Source organism: Mixophyes fleayi, chromosome 1 (genome assembly GCF_038048845.1).
Source record: "Mixophyes fleayi isolate aMixFle1 chromosome 1, aMixFle1.hap1, whole genome shotgun sequence".
In the NCBI taxonomy this organism is placed as follows: domain Eukaryota; kingdom Metazoa; phylum Chordata; class Amphibia; order Anura; family Limnodynastidae; genus Mixophyes; species Mixophyes fleayi.
Genome location: NC_134402.1, coordinates 77,197,477 through 77,218,593, shown reverse-complemented (window position 1 = coordinate 77,218,593; position 21,117 = coordinate 77,197,477). Strand labels below are relative to the sequence as shown.

General features: G+C 41.7%; 1 protein-coding gene across 1 annotated transcript in view; it reads left to right on the top strand.

Moving 5' to 3' along the window:
* The window catches only part of WWC2 (WW and C2 domain containing 2), a 166,518-nt gene that overhangs the window by 109,102 nt on the left and 36,299 nt on the right, over positions 1–21,117 (top strand). The window contains exons 8-12 of the mRNA XM_075197254.1: positions 4,151–4,224; positions 7,216–7,458; positions 7,587–7,676; positions 11,114–11,703; positions 18,641–18,764. Of these exons, the coding sequence (XP_075053355.1) occupies positions 4,151–4,224; positions 7,216–7,458; positions 7,587–7,676; positions 11,114–11,703; positions 18,641–18,764 (1,121 nt within the window). The remainder of the gene's footprint in view (positions 1–4,150; positions 4,225–7,215; positions 7,459–7,586; positions 7,677–11,113; positions 11,704–18,640; positions 18,765–21,117) is intronic.

Sequence of the window (21,117 nt, the reverse complement as noted above, 5' to 3'; positions counted from 1 at the left end):
TTTTAGAAATCTCTCGACTTTGCCTGGCTCTGCTATTGCACATTGCTTATTTTCTTACCTTTTTATTAGTGTTTTAAAATGTTCATTGAAAATGCCAGTCAAATGCAGGTCAAGCATCCTGCTAATCTTACGCTGCAATGTATTTTTTTGTTTAATCGCCTGTTTTATTTACTTTATTCATCCTTCCTGGCAAGCCAGGCACTCATTATATTTAGAGGTTTTCACTCTGATTTCAGGAAGGCTTTAATTTGACTGTTTTTGCTCAGTGTTTTATGCTAACAGTGTACTGTTTAGTGATACGCAAAATTAGCAGATTTTAGATCTAGTTGTTTAGCCAGGTGTTTCTCCTACAAATATAATTCATGGATTAAATAAACTAATAATTGAAGTAATCTATTTGTCAAGGACTCTTCCCTACCACAGCTTTGTATGTGCTAATTCCATCATATATCCCAGCCAGTTATGTGAATGAAACTTCTGTGTTTCTTATTGCTGTTGTCAGAGGTTTGCAGCCTTAGACAGTAATTGTTTTGCTTTACAGATATGTTTGTTTGCTTTAATCATGTTTTGGTTGTGAAAACAGCTGTGCTCTATGTCAGTTTGGACAGCAAGAATACCAATTGTTGTATTACCTTTTGTAGTTGAATTATATCCGCAAGATTTTGTCTCCTCACCAGCCCCCATTTAAACAGTTATTTGTAAAGATATTTTTTTTCTTTCATAAATTCATACACGATCACTTGGATGCAAGAATACACCTGCACCAAATAAACTAATAACTCACTTGTGCTGTGCTCTATCATTTATCCATGGCTATTTTCTACTTTTTGCATCATATTATGTAACTATTTGCTACAATATACAGTACAGTAGAATATTTTGTGGGCTGGGAAAAAAGCATTGCGATAGTATAAGTTAGGAAAGGAAAAATAGGGATTGTGTGTGGGGACCACAACCATTTGGTCAACGTTCGCGATGAAATCCATTTATTATTTTTTATTATTATTGTAGAAAGATATTCTCTAAAAGACCAAATTACCAGCATCGATGTACCACAGAAAACCGACACACCTCTCAGAATATATATATTTTTTTAGCATACTCTGAATCTATATATTATTGATTCAGTTATTACAAGTAAATACAAATTATATCCTGTTTAGGTTTTATTTTGGCTTTGTTTTTACATATATTGCAGGTAATGTTTGTGTCTGCTTATATACACTTATATACACTTCTTAGAATCGATCATGTTCATAAATCTGTTGCATTGAAATTAAGTATTATCTAGTTATAGAACAGTGCCATCTAGTGGTTTAATTATAATGACACCTGGCATGCATCAATCGGGGTTATTGAATGCAGTATCTCTTGTACAGTAAGGTTTGATTATTATGAGTTTGTTACTATCTAAGTGTTAGTCATGATTAAATAAACCAAACACAAGCAAAATACATTGTGGAATGTGCTGTTCAATATAGGCCCACTTACAAAACACTTGCAACTATTGGAAATGTTTTGTGCACTGCTGTGTAATATGTGAGAACAAAGGCAAAGCATTGAGAGGCAGAAGCAGCTCTTTCCTTCAGAACATCATGCATTGTGCACTATTTTGTTCAGCTTTTTATGTATTTGAAGCTGTATTTCTAGTGCCCTACGCCAGGGCCTTTTTTTTTTCCTGCATTATGTAGTAAGCAAAAAAAAAAAAAAAAAAAGAAAATGTTCCTCCTGATCTGCATTCACCTGAAAGAGAATTTTATTTGGTGTACTTTGCCTGCTCCCGAACAGGCTTCCTCCAGGTTAAACAGTAGTAGAGCTATAATTTGCAGAGGAAGCCACCCTGGTAGAGAGCAAGGCACAGTCACACAGCTCAACTTGGAAGCCAATCGAGCTGTCGAGCTAGAGTGATTGCTCCCTGGACTGCTTCTTCAATACATTACAGCTCTATTCTTGTGTGGGATGGCAGAAGGCTGCTCAGGAGAGAGCCTAGAACACCAGAAAAATGGTCTACACCAGATGAAATCAGATGTGGGGGAACCCTGTTTTTTTCTTATTACGTAATGCACAAAGCAATATGTGGAAAAGCCAGGGCCACCAAGAGAAATTTTGGGCCCTGGTACAGCAACTTCATGGGGGCCCCACTATAGTCGACTAGAAGAGAAACGCATGTGCCGCCGCGCACCGCCAAAGGGGTGTGGCCATAACATTGGGGATGTGGCTGTGCGTCATTGGGGGCATGCCTAGGAGGTGAAAAGCTGAAGGTGAGGAATAATTTAATATATCCTCTTTGGAGGATACAATCATTTGGTGCTACAGGGCTCCCTAATTCTAGGGAAGGAGCCCTGTAGCACTGTCATTACAGAAATGCCTACATGCTTTACTCACATATGCCCCCAGTGCCCAGCATTATTACTCACATATGCCACCTCTGACCACATGCTTTACACACACATACCCACCCTGCCCCCATCTTTTACATGCACATACCCCTCTGCCAAGCAGCTTTTATACACACACAGGGCTGCCAAGAGGAATTCAGGGCCCCGGTACAACAACTTCATGGGGCCCCCTTATAGGTGCGCATGTTGAAAAATTTTGTGCCGGCGCTCCACGGCTGCCCAAAGTCGCTGTTTGGTGTGGTCGTACAATTGGGGGCGTGGTTATGCATCATTGGGGCATGGCTGGTGGGGGAAAAGCGCTAGGCCCTGATTTCACCGGAGCGTGACATATGTCCAAGCACTCTTGACTTTTAACCTATCTATCACCACAGTGTAGTACAGAAAGAATGCAGTGTGTACACAGAGAGTTCACAGTCTTGGCCTGTACCTTACATTGCTCAGAACACTCGCCAAAAATTGACATTGTCCCACTAGAATCACATTTCATACACTCTCCTGCTCTCTCCTACCTGTTCTTCTCACTTTCACCCTAAGTGGCCACAGGTTTCTTTAGTTGCGGCTTGTCTGGGTCCTGGAATGTTGGGGAACACTATTTCGGAAAAAATGGCTACATTTAGAAAATTACATCCAGCCCCGCCGTTAAATCAATAGCACCCATGATTAATAATTAGGCCTTCCTGGAGCCCCAACATTAAAATAATAGTATTCCCATTACCCCGAAAACAAAATAGCAACTATTAATTAGCCACCATCTACCTCACACACACTACATTGCCAAAAGCTCCTTGTGCCATCACACACATTACTGTGCCCCTTCATCATCACCACGCTATGCCCCCTTATGATCGCACTGTGCCCTCCTGCTACCTTTGCCCCTTTCTTCATCCCCCTGTGCCATGCTGCCTTTGCCCTTTTCTTCATCCCCCTGTGCCATACTGCCTTTGCCCCCCCTTTCTTCAACCCCCTGTGCCATGCTGCCTTTGCCCCATCCTTTCATCAACCCCCTGTGCCATGTTGCCTTTGCCCCCTCCTTTCATAATCCCCTTGTGCCATGCTGTCTTTGTCCCTCTTTTCGTTATCCCCCTGTGCCTCTCTGCGTTTCCCCTCTTTCACTTACCTCTGTATTGCTTTCTTTCATCTTTATTTTCTTTTCTTCTCTCTTCTGTTTTCTGTCGTCTTCTGTGCTCGGCTCTTCACTGAATGTCGGGCGTAAGTGACGTCACGCCCGACATTCATTGCAATTGCAGAGAGGGGAAGAGGGACGCCGGCATTGCGATCATGTGAGTATTTGTATACACACATGACACATACACTCATACACACAAAGTGAAGGCCCGGGCCGGGCCCCCTGGCGGGCCTGGGCCCGGATGATTAGTACCCGCTTCCCCCCCCCTCTCTGCGGCCCTGTACACACATGCTCACTCTGCCCACATGCTTTTTACATACATACCCACTCTTTCACATGCTTCACACACACATACCCCCTCCCCATCACATTACCCATTTTTCATCTTATGAGAAATGGGAAAAGACAATATAGAGCAGAATGAATTGCTGTAATGAATCTAAAGGTAGTATGATGACCAATTCCATTCGCAGAAAGCTCCACTGCACATTTTAATATCCATATGGGAAGTTTAATTTTTGTGTATATTTCATAATTTACATTGACAAATTTATATTCATGTACATGTTTATTCATTATGTGGGTGTGTATGTATTTACTTAATTGGCTTTATCTTCCCCTTCAGATTGGAATTAGAAGCAGATCAAACCTGGCAGAAAAGGTCAGACTGAGCCTGCAGTATGAGGAGGCTAAAAGAAGGTACTGTGATCATAGCCTGGGATGTGGATTATGTTAGAGAAAAGCTGGGTATTTGGGGACCTCTAGTGGCTACTTATGAAAATAATGTTATTGTTTGATCTATGTATGTTTCTATTATTGTTGTAATTATCCAATATTTATAAGGTGCAAACAAAACACTATACAATATGAGGTAAAGAGTAAGCAAACATTAGGGCAAAATATATAGGTGTCTTTGCATATATGAACTTACAATCTAAAGGTAACAAAAAATGATCGAATTTAGGAAACTGTACAAGAAATTATTGGAGGAAACAAAATATACAGTTCTGGTACAGGCAGATCTTTCCCCAATTTTAGGAGAAAAATCCTCAAGTGCAGATACAAGCGGTGGGGAAGCAGGTGATGTAAAGCAGAGGAATCTTTGGTAATAGGACTCATTTACTAACAATACTCATAGATGCTAAATTTTCACCAAAACACAGCAGCTAATCCGCAATTAGCCCTCATCTGTCTAGTTCAAGCTAAATGATAAAAGCAAGTATATGATTGCTGTGGTCCGGTGTATTCTGCACCCATACACAACATTAGATTAATAGAATGTATAGCAAAAAGTACCAGAACAGTCCAGAAAGCAGTGGGTTCTTGCTGAAGTCCATAGTAAGCTGCAGATTATGATAGATGATCCTCTGAATTCTGTGGTTGCTTCAGAAGGTGTGCTGCTGTTCTGATGGTCATTTTATGTTGAACTCTGTTAACCTCTGTACTAGTCACACAGTTCATAGAATTCCATGAGGGTGCAGTTATGTGAGTAACAGAAACAGATCACACTTTCCAATCTTTGATTACTTTAAACTCTACTTGCAAAGCAGAAAATAATAGAGAGTCAGGACTAAATAACTTTAGGGATGTTATACCAATTTAACGATAACTGTAATGTGCCACAAAGGCCTTGTTTATACATTGGTGTGCCCAAATGGACCCCCCAGCGCACCTCAACATGCAAGCCCACTCTCCTCTATCCACATACTACTAGTGTGCCTAAAACACTGTTTATTTATGGCTTAAGTTATGAAAGCTAGGATACATACCTTTATATGTTTATATGTGCTACTGTTGTGTGTTTGAAGAGTTTTTTTGTTTGCTTAGCTTGTTTGTTTTTTGTAAATCTAGGTATTTGTTTTTCCAGCAAAGTGCAGTAGACTGGTAAAAATACATCCAAGTATAAAATAAAGCCGATCTCCACCAGTTCTGAGCTGGTGCAAAATTCATGTCCTATTGCATAGTGTAAATAGGCTTTACTACCTTCATATAGCAGTCTGTAGCGTCATACGGCCATGAGGCTTGGTAGGTTTGGTTGGTGTTCCTTATGAAGGCATTGTTATCCTCTGTATTGGGGCATGCATAAAATAGTATGCCTCTTATCCAACAGCCTTGATTCCATGCTATTGAGTTGACCGCGTCCAATGACAAGAGGTACATTCTGCATTCCTCCGTATAGAACGCCTGCAACTTTGAATAGTTCCCTTGGCCAATGGCATTAATGCTCATTTTGAGCCTTTACAAGGCTTTTATTTAAACTAACTTGATTTTACTAAAAAACTAATTAAGACAAGATAGTAACTGATGGTGCAAACCTCTCAAAAATATATATCTTATGAAATTAGTTACTTGTTAAAAATATCAAGATGCATATAATTAGTTTTATTATTTATAATAATTATGTAGCACAAAATAAAAAAAAACACAGCAATTGGTTGCTATGAGTTACAGCACATTTGTCTTATTTGCACCGTATACCAATATGACTTTTTACAGTGGAGTGTACCTGGCTCGTTCCCACAGTGGAGCCAACCAGTAGTTAGTCTCAATGGTCAGGAATTGGTGTAATCTCTGAGGCGTGAGACACTAAATTGACAGACTGAATATTGGCTCAGCCCACAAAATGACTTCCTCCTCTGTTAGATGACGGGTGCTCTTAAATTTGCATTATGGTTTAAGCACTGGAAACAAATGAATGCTTTTTGTCTAGTACTGCACAGGATTATATTAAACACAACAGAAAAGTAACCACAAAAGTTGCCCCCAGGAATAGAAAACACAGAAAATGTCAACTGATAAAAACCGTACATGAAGAACTTTACAAATAGGGAAAAATCGCATTCACTGTTAGAAGTGTGCAGTGGTTTCCACTTATCAAAGTAAATAACAGCAGAACTTAGGTGGGAGAACAGATGTTATAAATATCTAGTAATACTCTAGCCATCTGCAAGGCGTATGGTGTTTACTGCGTTAACAGGTTTATAATCACTGCAATCAATTTGTGTCGCACATATCTGATCAGTAGCCTACAATGTAGTGATGTAATTAATAAAAATTACAGTACCATGGGTTTATCCCTTTTATTGAATGTTATAAACTTGGTTATTTATAAACATGAATCAAAGCTGTAAATAATTGTTCTATATAAATGCAGGGCTTTCTTTTCTTCCGGTTTTTCTTTCTTCCTGACTTTTCTAAGTAATTCTAAAGGTGTTTGCATGACAGGCACAAATTACCTATCTATCATTTCACTGGTTTAAGTTCTCTGTCCCAAAATCTTCCTTTGATTGTTTGAGCACTCTATAATGATACTTTGCTTAATTGTTGTATGTATGTGTTTTTTTTTTCTTTTTAACCAAGATCTGTAACAATATGTAGCAGGTTATTGTGTGTGTCTTTGTGTGTGTGTGTTTTGTATTTTTCTTTTTATCAATCTGCATTCAGTGATGTTAAATACATCTTGAATTGATTTTCCGTTACTTAATAACACGTTTTTGGAATGTCTTGAAGTGCAAGGCAGTTTACGCCCAGCAGTACGTCTAGATAATCATATAGCATTTGAACTGTGGGCAAAACATTTCTAGCTCAGATGCAGACAGTTTAATATACCGTTATCCAAACCATCATCAAGCAATGTCTGGGGTGAGTGTACGTGATTTCAATTGATTTGGTCTTCTCCTGCCTTTGCAGTATGGCCAACTTAAAGATAGAACTAGCAAAGTTGGACAGCGAGGCCTGGCCTGGGGCATTGGATATAGAGAAAGAGAAGCTTCTGTTAATTAATGAGAAAGAGGAACTTCTGAAGGAACTCCAGTTTGTAACTACACGAAAACGCACTCAGGGCGAGATGGAGCAGCTAGAAGCAGAGAGGAGGCGGCTGGAAATGGACCTGCTGTCTGTGAAGAGCACTCCCAGCCAAGCACTTGCCGAGAGGTATGTAGTCCTCCTGACTCCGCTGTGTTCCTACCACCAGTAGTGCATCCATTCTCCTCTCTCTGGCTTGGAATGGAATGTTACAATGCCATAAAACTGACTAATTGGGGGCTTTGTTTTTCATGCAGGTTGAAACTTCAAGAAAAAAAGAAAGAGCTGGTGAAGAAGCTGGAAGAAACCACCAAACTGGCTACTTACTTGCATTCAGAACTGAAAAGGTAGGTTCAGGACCTGCAGGCAATTGACTGCAAAATATATACTCTGAAATACCAGTCACTTTACCAAACTGTGACATTAGTTTTATCGGTGAATTGTCCTTCAGTGTCTAAGAGCATTTCTTATTACACAGTTGACGTTTGTATGTCTATCGGTCAAACAGGTGGTCAGAAATGTATTTAAGTGTTTGATTTCATGGTGATGTGCTGGAGTTCACAGTCAATGAACAAGTATTTCTGTTCTTGCAATAGATTGAATATGTTAAAGAAAATGACTCCACATTTTGAATGCCTCATTACTATATTTACTACAGAAATATTGAATAAGAGCAGTCATTTTAACCTGATTTATAGATCTAGAATTCCAGTCTGTTATAGACACATGTTCTGATTCTTCCCGTTTTGTGAAAGCACAAGTCTGCTGCAATTCTGCTACGGTAGCTTGTGTGGTCTCCTTTAATGCACATTTATTTCGCTATATTGCAAAGTGCAGATATGTGAATGTGCAGAAGAGGGGGCTGGATTTGAGATACACTGTGAAATGTTCTGCCATAATTGCTTTTTGTGTAAATGACAATGATTCTGCATTGGAGAAAAGATTTAATTGGTGGCATTTAACTGTACAATATACGGCATTGTGTTGGCCATGAGTCTGCAATCCCTGAAATGGATCAATAAAAATAAGTGGCAGCAGCTTCATAATGATATAAACGTGTATTTTTCACACCTGATTGACTTGCTGTTTCTGCCCTTTAATGATTGTCCATTTAAAGTTCACCCAGGGAAGGACTTACGATGTTTAGAATTGTCATTTTGCAAAATCTTGTCCTCTATATTTTCTGTTTGAGGCTCTAAGAAGCTTCCGTCTGTGTTATTGAATAGACTTGTACACACACAAATTATGTTCCTCATGAATTACAGCCTAAATATAATGTTGTGAACAGTTCTATACAATGGCACTTTATATTTGCATGTTGTATGCAAGACAAGCTTTTATGAACAGTACCTAGATGTGATTCTGAATAAAACTATTTATTTTAATGATAATTTTTGCACTAATAGAGTAATAATGATCCATTCTGTGGGCTTCTTCATGTATAAAGCAAAATAAACAAATTGATAATGTTTGGAGAGCTAATTAGGTTTGACAAACATCTTCATTATAGTCTGAATAATCACCAGAGCCTTGTCAATAAGAAGCGTTTTATCTTGCTAAGTGTTCCTTACAGCAGTATTCAGTTGGGGCAATATTTTAATTTTACAGTGTGTGTCATAGCTAAAATACACTTGAATTCTTACTATTCAAAAATATGTCAAATGATTCATAACTGAGAAGTGCTGTTTGCAATGAATGAAGGCTAAGGCCAGTTACCCAGAGGTGACACAAAGCATGTTTTCACTAGTGTTTTTAATTAGAGATGCTTGGGCTCGGTACAGTCACGCGCCCTCAGAATTGAAAACAAGGCAAAGCGTTATCGTTACATCGTCGGATCTCGCGAGTTTTGGATTCCTTTTTAAGATCCAAAATAAAGGTGGGCGGGAGGGAGGGCGGAGCCCCATTTTCTTTTCTGCCACTGCTGTGTGCCAATGTGTCCTAGATGTGCTAGGAACTGCCGTGTGTTTGTGTCATTGCTCTGTCGCTTACCATCCAGCCAGGTCGCTGAAAGTATGAAAATAATATTGTGACCTGTGAGGTGGTCTAAATTGACTGCAAATGACTTGAAATTAGTGTTATTGAGGTTAATAGTAATGTAGGAACAAAAAAGTTCAAAAGTATGTATAAAATTTAGCATATTTTAGGATTTTTCCTAAAAAAAACAAAACCAAAACACGAAGCTAATCCAGATCCAAAACCAAAACCAGTTCACGGGGGCCAGTGAGCATCTCTATTTTAATGGTAGTAGAAGCATACCAACAGCTTTGTGTATAGAACCAGTTGATTTAACCACTTCTGCTTGTGCCTTTTAACGGGAGTGGTGGTGTTACGGAAGCGTCTCTCCATAGCTGCATGCTTCCTTTACCCGCCCCCGAATGCGGGAGTAAGTGCTGGTTACATACTGCATGCCAAACCAGCCTAACAGGATGGACATAGTTTATTGTGGACGGGTAATATACTTTTAATATGTTAATGTGATATAGCGGATTAACTTTTTTTTTGTAGTAGCACAGGTGACCTTCTACTAACAAATACCTCCATAATTTAATGTAATTGTTACCTAATGGAGATGTCATTTTTTAACTCATAATCCTCAATTGAAAATAAAATGAATTGAGGCATGAATTAAAACTAACAAAAGTGAGAAGTATCTATTTGAATATCAATATTCACAAATTTAGATCAGCTCATCGAGATGCAGAAATTCCACACATATAAATGTCTATATATATTTTTAGTACAGAACACATGAAACAGTAACAGTTCATTTTGTTATAAAAAGAAATGCACTGGAATATTATGTGAAATTGTTTAAAAATTTTTAATTTTGTAGTTTTATCATTAACAAATGTTTAGTTAGTGACACCTTGTGTGTTTGAATTGTGTGAGCGTGTGCAAATATAATTTAATGAATAAAGGAATGATTGCCCGATGAGCAGAAACCTGAAACAAAACATAAATAGCAATCTATATGAGGATAGATATGTGCTCGTTATTTTATTGTTTTTCCAGACATAAGTTTTGAGCATCCAGTTAAAAGAAGACACTGACTAGGCTCATCCAGTGAAATACGGCTTCATACAGAGTAAAGAAGACTGCGGTGCTTGCTTGTCAGATCAGGCATAATGCTAAAATATCACACATTTAAAAGTACATCTGGTTTCAGCTTGAAAATAATGGCATTAACCAAAGCCTGACCATATCCCCTTTGTTATATTCTTGTGCACAGAAAATGAGTGTTATTTATTACTAGCTTGGGTGTGCTTCTTGTCAGCAGTGAGGATCGGCAGTTATCTTTATTCTACAAAAAACAATTGCTGTAGCTCACCGCTGCTATTCCCGTTTGCTTTAAGGAAAAGTTATTGACAGAGGAGTTGTGCGGCTTCTTGCTGCACCTATATTTATATAGAAAACTAATGTAAAATGGACATTATGCTGCGTTTTATAGAGCCCCTTGATGGCTGAAGTCTGTTTTCAGGGAAGTAACCTCCAGTTTTATTGAGTAAGTGCTGTAAGTGGAACAACGTGCTGCATCCCTTAGTAACTGATTTAGACAATTTCCTTTTATTAGTCTAAGTGCTCTAAGCTAATGTCTGATTGGCTGCTACAGGTTACAGCACATTCGACTAATCACACAATGCCATTTATTTAACCCATTAGTTTCCTGACCGAATCACAGAATGCTTTAGACCTCCAGATTTTTGTGTCTTTTTTTTTTTTTTTTTTACATTTTCGTCCATATTTGTGGCTTAATTAACGATGTCCTCTTGTGTTGAAATTACAGCCTCTCGGCCAGCACATTGTCCGTTTCATCGGGAAGCAGCCTTGGCTCCTTAGCATCCAGCCGAGGGTCCTTGAACACATCTAGTCGAGGTTCTCTCAATTCTCTGAGCTCTACTGACCTTTATTACAATCAAGGAGACCCTGCATCAGACCTGGACTATCAGTATAAGCTGGACTTTCTGCTACAAGAGAAGGGTGGTTACATTCCATCCGGCCCCATTACTACTATCCATGAAAACGAGGTAGTCCATTGCCATGGCAGGGCCGAGTATACTAACTTACCCACTGCACAAGAGGAACCACAGGAAACCAAACCTCCCAAATCTGTGACTTCCCTCTCCTCCTTATCCTCGCTTTCATCATTGTCCCCACCGGGCTCCCCCTCAGTATTAGAGGGAGCTTTCTCCTTGTCTACTCAGGACACTGTTGGTACAGATTTTGAAAGTTGCGAGCTTCCTGCAATATTCTCAGAAATGAGCGTCTGTGAAAATCAGCTTTTATTGGACTCTGCTACGGAGCCATCTACATCCTTCCCTGAAGAGAAAGGTAGAAGGCACGAGGCGTCCACAACGTTACATGAAGGAAGCACAGGTAAGGTTTTTCTACAGGCTAGTGATGATAATGTCAGAGGGCCTGATTCATTAAGGATCTTAAATTAAGAAGTTTCTTATTTAAGTCTCCTGGACAAAACCATGTTACATTGCAAGGGGTGCAAATTAGTTTTCTGTTTTGCACATAAGTTAAAGCTCACAAATACTTGATAGCTTATTTGTACACTGAAATTTAAAGTTGATATTTGTGTGCTACATGAACAAACAGTCAGTATTTAACTTATGTGCAATACAGAATACTAATTTGCACCCCTTGCATTGCAACATGGTTTTGTCCAGGAGACTAAAATAAGAAACTTCTTAATTTAAGATCCTTAATGAATCAGGCCCAGAATGGTCAAACAGTGATTGTCATGATCATTGATGAGGAATTACAGCTAAACCTTTTCATAGATGGTACAGAAGGTAAACTGCTTGGTGTTCCCTTTCTTGTCACAACAACCTATCAATTATTTTATTTGCAAATGTTTTTTAAAATCGGGAAAGTTGGGGAGTATGCATTAGTTTCTCACTGGTCTCTTAGGTTGAATAAAAATGTCAGTATATACAGTAACTAATATATACTGCTTTCCTCCGATTTATACTCTCACATTTGTGTGTTGATGTTTTATTAATTCAGGCCAGGGTTCAATACATAAGGGCAGCGCAAGCCTTCGAAGACAGCTAATCCTTTTTGTATTGGGATATCTGGTCCTCTATAACCTCCGCATGTGGTGCTAATAATAAGTGTCATTTCTTGAACATATAGCAAACGCCAGTTTATTTACCTGTACAATATTGTAACAGTCACTGAAAATTATGTATTTGTAAGAAAAAAAAAATAGTGTTTAAGCTGCTGAAAATTCCTTTTTAAAGAATGTCTACATTTTGTTGTATTAGAAGGGTTTGCTCAGTGACTATAGCTGGCTCCTTTCACTACACAGATATGCAGTATTCTGCTACTCCTGTGCTCCTAAGATCACGTAGGTTCATCATTTGCATTTCCCCATCTAATGATCTAATTAGAGTGGAAATAGCAAAGGATATGTGGTGTTATGCAAATACAAACAAAAGCAGACTTAGGGACTCTGGGCTGTTAGTTTTTCTCGCCTGCTAAGCAGCGGTTTTGAAAACCTGTATCACTTTGAGACAAAATAATGCAGCTTGATTTCTCATTGAAAAACACCCCCTACTGCATGGAAACAGTGTGAATTTAATACTTCAGCTTATTTGGGATAATTTGTAGCTACACAAAAAAATATTCCCTGAATTACTCTGCCATCTAGTGGTCAGCACTTGCATTGATAGTGCTGAGCCTTAGCACTGAAGTGTACTAATCTGATTTCCAATTTACAAAGAGAAACTGGCAAACTATCTGATTAATGTCAAATTTATATTAATAATTTATATTTTTTTCATTTGTAAAATGCAATGACTGCTTCAGATTAATGTTTTGTGGTGTACAAACACTCCCTCCAAAGTATCTTGCCAGCTTGTTAAAAGTGAAGGAGTAAACAAGGCACATTCATCTACCATTGTCCAATCGGCATTGGATCATATACATATATTTATAGTGCAGTGCTTTACAGAGGATGGTTAATTACTCACATCGGTCCCACACATTAATAAGTAAATTACCATTTTCTCAGCCTGGGCATATAACTGTATACCTAGGGTGAATTAAAGCTGTATTCCTAGGCTAGGAATATGAGGATTCATTCTATAATGTGTGCAGAGGGGACACCACATCACGGAGATAATGCACTACCCCAAATACCATACATACATTACACATTGATAATAGACCTATTTTGCACACAGATATATCCCCATTGGCAAACATATATTGTGCACAGACACACTTCTATTGCCAGTCCTTTATTATACACAGAGCCTCCCCCCATTGCCTGTCATATATTGTGCACAGAACTCCCCCCATAGCCAAACATATATTGTGCACAGAGCCTCCCCATTGGCAGTCATAGATATTGTTTGGGCAGGTGACAATACTATGGACAGAATGTAATGAGAGAAACAGGATGGGCAAGAGAAAATGTTAAATAACAGAACTCTCCATCACATGTCTCTTGTGAGTGCTCTAAGTGCAGCCTCTGGCCTCCTGGAAGCAGCAGAATTCTCTCTACTGATTCCCTGCTTCCTCTGGCTTCTTATGTCTCCAGTTGTATTGTCACTCTGTCTCTTTTATATCTTACATAGTCTCTCTGTTTGTTTTTCCTACTCATTTTGCTTTGCTTGTCACTCTTAACAACTTCCCATATCAGTCTACACTTCTCTTTCCGAACGTCGCCTCTGCCTCATTTATGCATAGTTTTCCCATATGTATGGCCTATAAGATGGCATGCAAAACTGTCTGTGTACACGTTATGTACTCCTAGATTTACTAAAGCTTCTAAAAAGGAAATGTGGAGGTGTTGCACTCAATCAGATTCTAGCTATCATTTTATAAAAAGTACTAGATAAATGATAGCTAGAATCTGATTGGTTGCTATAGTCAACATCTCCACTTTTCCTTCTTAGGAGCTTTAGTAAATGTATTCCCTAGTGTTCATTCAGAATACAAAACAGCGGAGCTCCAAATGACCAACCTCCAATTCTCCTTTAGTATTGCTACCAGTGACTACATTGGTCTCTCCCCCTCTCCCCCTTTCTGTCTCTCTCCCCCCTATCCTCCTTTCTGTCTCTCTCCCCCCTATCCTCCTTTCTGTCTCTCTCCCCCCTATCCTCCTTTCTGTCTCTCTCCCCCTCTCCCTCTTTCTGTCTCTCTCCCCCTCTCCCCCTTTCTGTCTCTCTCCCCCTCTCCCCCTTTCTGTCTCTCCTCCCCCTCTCCCCCTTTCTGTCTCTCCTCCCCCTCTCCCACTTTCTGTCTCTCTTCCCCCTCTCCCCTTTCTGTCTCTCTTCCCCCTCTCCCCCTTTCTGTCTCTCTTCCCCCTCTCCCCCTTTCTGTCTCTCTTCCCCCTCTCCCCCTTTCTGTCTCTCTTCCCCCTCTCCCCCTTTCTGTCTCTCTTCCCCCTCTCCCCTTTCTGTCTCTCTTCCCCCTCTCCCACTTTCTGTCTCTCTTCCCCCTCTCCCCTTTCTGTCTCTCTTCCCCATCTCCCCCTTTCTGTCTCTCTTCCCCCTCTCCCCCTTTCTGTCTCTCTTCCCCCTCTCCCCTCTTTCTGTCTCTCTTCCCCCTCTCCCCCCTTTCTGTCTCTCTTCCCCCTCTCCCCCCTTTCTGTCTCTCTTCCCCCTCTCCCCCCTTTCTGTCTCTCTTCCCCCTCTCCCCCCTTTCTGTCTCTCTTCCCCCTCTCCCCCCTTTCTGTCTCTCTTCCCCCTCTCCCCCCTTTCTGTCTCTCTTCCCCCTCTCCCCCCTTTCTGTCTCTCTTCCCCCTCTCCCCCCTTTCTGTCTCTCTTCCCCCTCTCCCCCCTTTCTGTCTCTCTTCCCCCTCTCCCCCCCTTCTGTATCTCTTCCCCTTCTCTCCCCTTTCTGTCTCTCTTCCCCCTCTCTCCCCTTTCTGTCTCTCTTCCCCCTCTCTCCCCTTTCTGTCTCTCTTCCCCCTCTCCCCCCTTTCTATCTCCCCCCTCTCCCCCCTTTCTGTCTCTCTTCCCCCTCTCCCCCCTTTCTGTCTCTCTTCCCCCTCTCCCCCCTTTCTGTCTCTCTTCCCCCTCTCCCCCCTTTCTGTCTCTCTTCCCCCTCTCCCCCCTTTCTGTCTCTCTTCCCCCTCTCCCCCTTTCTGTTTCTCTTCCCCCTCTCCCCCCTTTCTGTCTCTCTTCCCCCTCTCCCCCCTTTCTGTCTCTCTTCCCCCTCTCCCCCCTTTCTGTCTCTCTTCCCCCTCTCCCCCCTTTCTGTCTCTCTTCCCCCTCTCCCCCCTTTCTGTCTCTCTTCCCCCTCTCCCCCCTTTCTGTCTCTCTTCCCCCTCTCCCCCCTTTCTGTCTCTCTTCCCCCTCTCCCCCCTTTCTGTCTCTCTTCCCCCTCTCCCCCCTTTCTGTCTCTCTTCCCCCTCTCCCCCCTTTCTGTCTCTCTTCCCCCTCTCCCCCCTTTCTGTCTCTCTTCCCCCTCTCCCCCCTTTCTGTCTCTCTTCCCCCTCTCCCACCTTTCTGTCTCTCTTCCCCCTCTCCCCCTTTCTGTCTCTCTCCCCCTCTCCCCCTTTCTGTCTCTCTCCCTCTCTCCCCCTTTCTCTCTCCCTTTCTGTCTCTCTCTCCCTTTCTCTCTCCCTCTCTCTCCCTTTCTCTCTCCCTCTCTCTCCCTTTCTCTCTCCCTCTCTCTCCCTTTCTCTCTCCCTCTCTCCCCCTTTCTCTCTCCCTCTCTCCCCCTTTCTCTCTCTCTCTCCCCCTTTCTCTCTCCCTCTCTCCCCCTTTCTGTCTCACTCCCCATCTCTCCCCCTTTCTGTCTCACTCCCCCTCTCCCCCCTTTCTGTCTCACTCCCCCTCTCTGTCTCTCTCCCCCCTCTCTGTCTCTCTCCCCCCTCTCTGTCTCTCTCCCCCTCTCTGTCTCTCTCCCCCTCTCTGTCTCTCTCCCCCTTCTCTGTCTCTCTCCCCCCTCTCTCTCCCCCTCTCTCCCCCCTCTCTCTCCCCCTCTCTCCCCCCTTTCTGTCTCTCTCCCCCCTTTCTGTCTCTCTCCCCCCTTTCTGTCTCTCTCCCCCTCTCTCCCCCCTTTCTGTCTCTCTCCCCCTCTCTCCCCCCTTTCTGTCTCTCTCCCCCTCCTTTCTGTCTCTCTCATATTCTCTCTCCCCCTTTCTGTCTCTCTCCCCCTCTCTCCCCCTTTCTGTCTCTCTCCCCCTCTCTCCCCCTTTCTGTCTCTCTCCCCCTTTCTGTCTCTCTCCCCCTCTCTCCCCCTTTCTGTCTCTCTCCCCCTCTCTCCCCCCTTTCTGTCTCTCTCCCCCCTTTCTGTCTCTCTCCCCCTCTCTCCCCCCTTTCTGTCTCCCTCCCCCTCTCTCCCCCCTTTCTGTCTCTCTCCCCCTCTCCCCCCCTTTCTGTCTCTCTCCCCCTCTCCCTCCCCCTCTCCCCCCCTTTCTGTCTCTCTCCCCCTCTCCCTCCCCCTCTCCCCCCCTTTCTGTCTCTCTCCCCCTCTCCCTCCCCCTCTCCCCCCCTTTCTGTCTCTCTCCCCCTCTCCCTCCCCCTCTCCCCCCCTTTCTGTCTCTCTCCCCCTCTCCCTCCCGTCTCTCTCCCCCTCTCCCTCCCCCTCTCCCCCCCTTTCTGTCTCTCTCCCCCTCTCCCTCCCCCTCTCCCCCCCTTTCTGTCTCTCTCCCCCTCTCCCTCCCCCTCTCCCCCCCTTTCTGTCTCTCTCCCCCTCTCCCTCCCCCTCTCCCCCCCTTTCTGTCTCTCTCCCCCTCTCCCTCCCCCTCTCCCCCCCTTTCTGTCTCTCTCTCCCTGTCTCTCTCCCCCTCTCCCCCTTTCCCTCCTCCTCTCTGTATTGTAGGTTTTGCCATCCCTTAAATGGGCCTCAGAGTCATATTTGAAATATAAAAATATGGAGAAAGTGGCACCTTATGTATCAGAACTATCAACCAAATATGTTGGATAGTAGATTGTGTATATAGAGTGGGCATGTGTGTGATCCATAAAATATATCTAGTCTTCTTTCTGACCTTAATACTGGAAATACTTCAGCATACTTGTGTGTACTAGGTTATTCCCCATGCCACAGTGTAATTTATTATTTGTCAAAACATAAGGTTTCGGCTTTGTGCACATGGTATGCCAGCTCTGAGACCCCCGTAACTGGGTCTAACATGTGAGTGTACCACTTGTTGTAAACACAGTAGATGCTGGTGAGAAATTTCCCAAGTATAACAAAGGTTTCAAGCATGCTGGGGTAAACTACTTGATATATGGTTGAGTTAAATGTGCTAGGATTGCACTGTTTCTTTCAAAAGTTTGTCCCATTCACAAGGTGTATTTGAATCTCCTTTCCTGCTATTAATCGAGACTCAAGGCCGGTAGGATACAAGTCACAAAGTCTATGAAGTCCTTCCAGAGTCTCTGTCTGTCATTGCCAGAGTTTCAGAACGGCTTTATTCCTATGGGTAATCAATAAACCATGTCACCACCTTCACCCTATCGCATGGGGAAATATAAAAAGCTCCTTTATCATTAAAAGGAAGAAATATCAGCATTCTTCTGTAATATCTAAAAGAAAGACATTTAGCAATCAAATCCACAATCTAAAGCCACGGAACTTTAAACATCTTAACAAGATGTAAGAGATGCTCTCAGAAGGGAGCACAGTGCATTTCAACACACTTTCTCACTGGTGGATGAAAGCCCCTCACGGAACTTCAGAATGTGTCTCTAAATGAAGACGTTTGGCACACTGCGGGGGACCAGCCTGTGAATATGGGTTACAGATGAAAAGTTGCAAGGTGCAGCTCTTGGTGGAATACAGTTATGGGGATAATAAAGGTTTTTAGTGATAAGTGTAGATGTTGCCAGCGGGGAGGTTTTTTTGTTTTGGTTTTTTTTTTTGTATCATTTCTGTTTTCAATAGAAACCATATTCCCCTTTATTGGCATAAAGGGAAAGTTAAAAGACACTTCGATAATATTATTAAATTATATTAACATACTTGATTGTTGACGCTAAAACAGGTCTAATACCCACTTCTGTTTCACACTATTTAACATGTACATAAAATAGTACATGTTACCCAGTTCTGCTCCCTTCTTACATCTTCTCTTTCTGTCTCTTAACCTTGTTTTTTTAATCATTAAGATGACGTTGTCTAAGATTGTTACAATCATGTACTGAGTTCTGTGCTGGATTGTCATTGACTTTTTCTTTAGGTCGATCATAATTATGATTGATTGTTGTCGGACCTTGTAATACAATCTTTATAATCTGAACTGTCTTGTTGTTACTAATGCTATGGGTAGGGAGGGCAAAGTTGCATAGTTGGGAGTCCCATTTTATGCATTTATGTACGTATTTGTTTTATTCTGTAGATGTTGGTTTCACAAGAAAGTCAGTGGGGGATATCCAGGAGGAGAAGGCAGCTTGTGTTTCTGCGGCAGTGTCAGATGAATCTGTGGCCGGGGACAGTGGTGTATATGAGGCATGCATAAAACCGTAAGTATGGAAAGCATTCAAGTGATTTGTTAATTGCAAGAAACACCTGTTATGTTTGCCCCATTCATATTTCACTCTATATGTACTTAAAAAAAAACTGCCTTACCACTCATGAATCATACCATCAAACAATTATCAAGAATATAACATACACAAATCTTTTATATTGAGAGGTATACTACAAATAAAAATAAGCATCGTAACGACTTCTTGTCTGAAATCAAAATGTTGGTGGCCTGAACCCCAGATTTGATTCCTGATAGGGATGCAATTACTTTTACTTTAGGAAAAGAATAAATATAAAGGAGGATAATAGAGAGGGCAAATGTTGGCACAGAGCCCTGCTGGCAGAAAATGTGTCTAAAGGAGTTGTATGGTGGTAGCAGGGTCAGACTGGGACTAAAAATCAGCCCTGGCATTTAAAGCACACAAGCCCACGTGTTGTGGGCTCCATGCACTATATCGTCGCACACTGATGCTGGCGCAGTGTGCGTTGCTGGTGCAGTACAACATGATGTAGTATGAGTGTATGTGTGGGGGGGTATTTATTTCTCCTAATGACCCGCAAACTTACATTATTAGTACCCCAATTACATCAATAAATACCATAACAATACATTATTTGTACCAAAATTACAGCAGTAAATAACCCCCCACACACACTCATACTACATCAATACCTACCCACATTACAGCAACCAGCATTACCCCCCCTTCCCCACATTACAGCAGCCAGTATCACTCCCACATTACAGCAACCGTCGTCACCCCCCACATTACAGAGATACGTTCTCCTACTTATTAGCAATACTAAGCCCCAAACACACTACAGTATTGCCGCCACCACGCCACCCCATACTACAGCAATACCACCAATTATACAGGCGCCACTGTAGCAAACCAATGTTTTGCTATTTTCAAATCTTCCACAAAATAGCAACAACAGAATACTTGCACACATATAGGTAACTGGTACCCTTTTCCCTCAATTAAATAGTAATGGCAGAATTTTCATGAATCATTCCACATGAAATAAAACTCTAACAAATATATCAGAAAAACATAACTATTGAACGATCATTTGAACGCACACGACCGCATTAAAAGTATTTCCGTTTTTACTACAGTAACTGGATATGCGTCTTTTCTATTCATTTTAAATAACACAGTATATAAATTAAGGGGGGTAAAGGAGGTGGGTGAGAGATAATTGGATGTGATCCATCAGTTTGATTAGATAGAAAACATTTAGATTATTTACCTGGAGACGTCAACCCCCCTGACAAACAGGCAGGGCCGACAAGAGGAATTTTGGGCCCCAGTACAGCAACTTCTTTGGGCTCCTGTCATATTCAACAATGAGAGACTTGCCTTTGGCAGAAGTTCATATTATGCCACACCATAGTGTCCCCAGTTCATATTATGTCACATCGTAGTGTCCCCAGGTCATATTATGCCACATAATATTGCCATCAATTCATATTTGGACATGCAGTAGTGCCCACAAATCATATTATGGCATAGTAGTGCCCCCAAATCATATACCATACAGTAGTGCCCCCAAATCATATTATGCCTCAACACAATAGTGCCCACAAATCATATTATGCCACAATAGTGCCCCCAAATTACATTATGCCATACAGTAGTGCCCCCAAATTACATTATGCCATACAGTAGTGCCTCCAAACAACAGTATGCCATACAGTAGTGCACCCAAATAACAGTATGCCATAGTAGTGCCCCAAATCAATAGTAGTGACCAGACCAAAACTCATTCACAAATAAAAATTGGTACAGCATATGAGATACTGAGAGTGTGAGTCCCAGGAGCAGCTTAATACACCATTTACAATGCAAAGAAAAATATATATATTGACACAATCACAGATAAAATGTATGACAAGCAGCGTTTTTTCCTCTTAATTAAAAATCTCTGTACAGATAAATATGCAAGAAACATTACAGCGCAATAATGAGCAATAGTGTTTTAAACATCATTGGATACACAGTAGTGCCCCCAGTTCAAAAAATGAGAAAAACACATTGCACACGAGAAAATATATGAACTTACCTGATTATGGCATCCTGTGTTCTGTTCTCCTACTGGGCGAGGAGTGATCAGCAGCTGTCAGCTCACACAGGCAGTCGGGAGCAGGGACAGAGGGCAGTGGTCGAAGTGGAAATTTAGAAGTGGGGGTATAGAAAATATACGTGAATGGAGTATGAAGGCTTAATTTTTTTAATTTTTTTTAACACTTGCCCCCTCTGTGCATTCCCATTCTTCATTACTACTTGTGTTTTATGATGGCTGCATCCCTGACATTTCCATTGTTAAGATGTTTCTCCATTT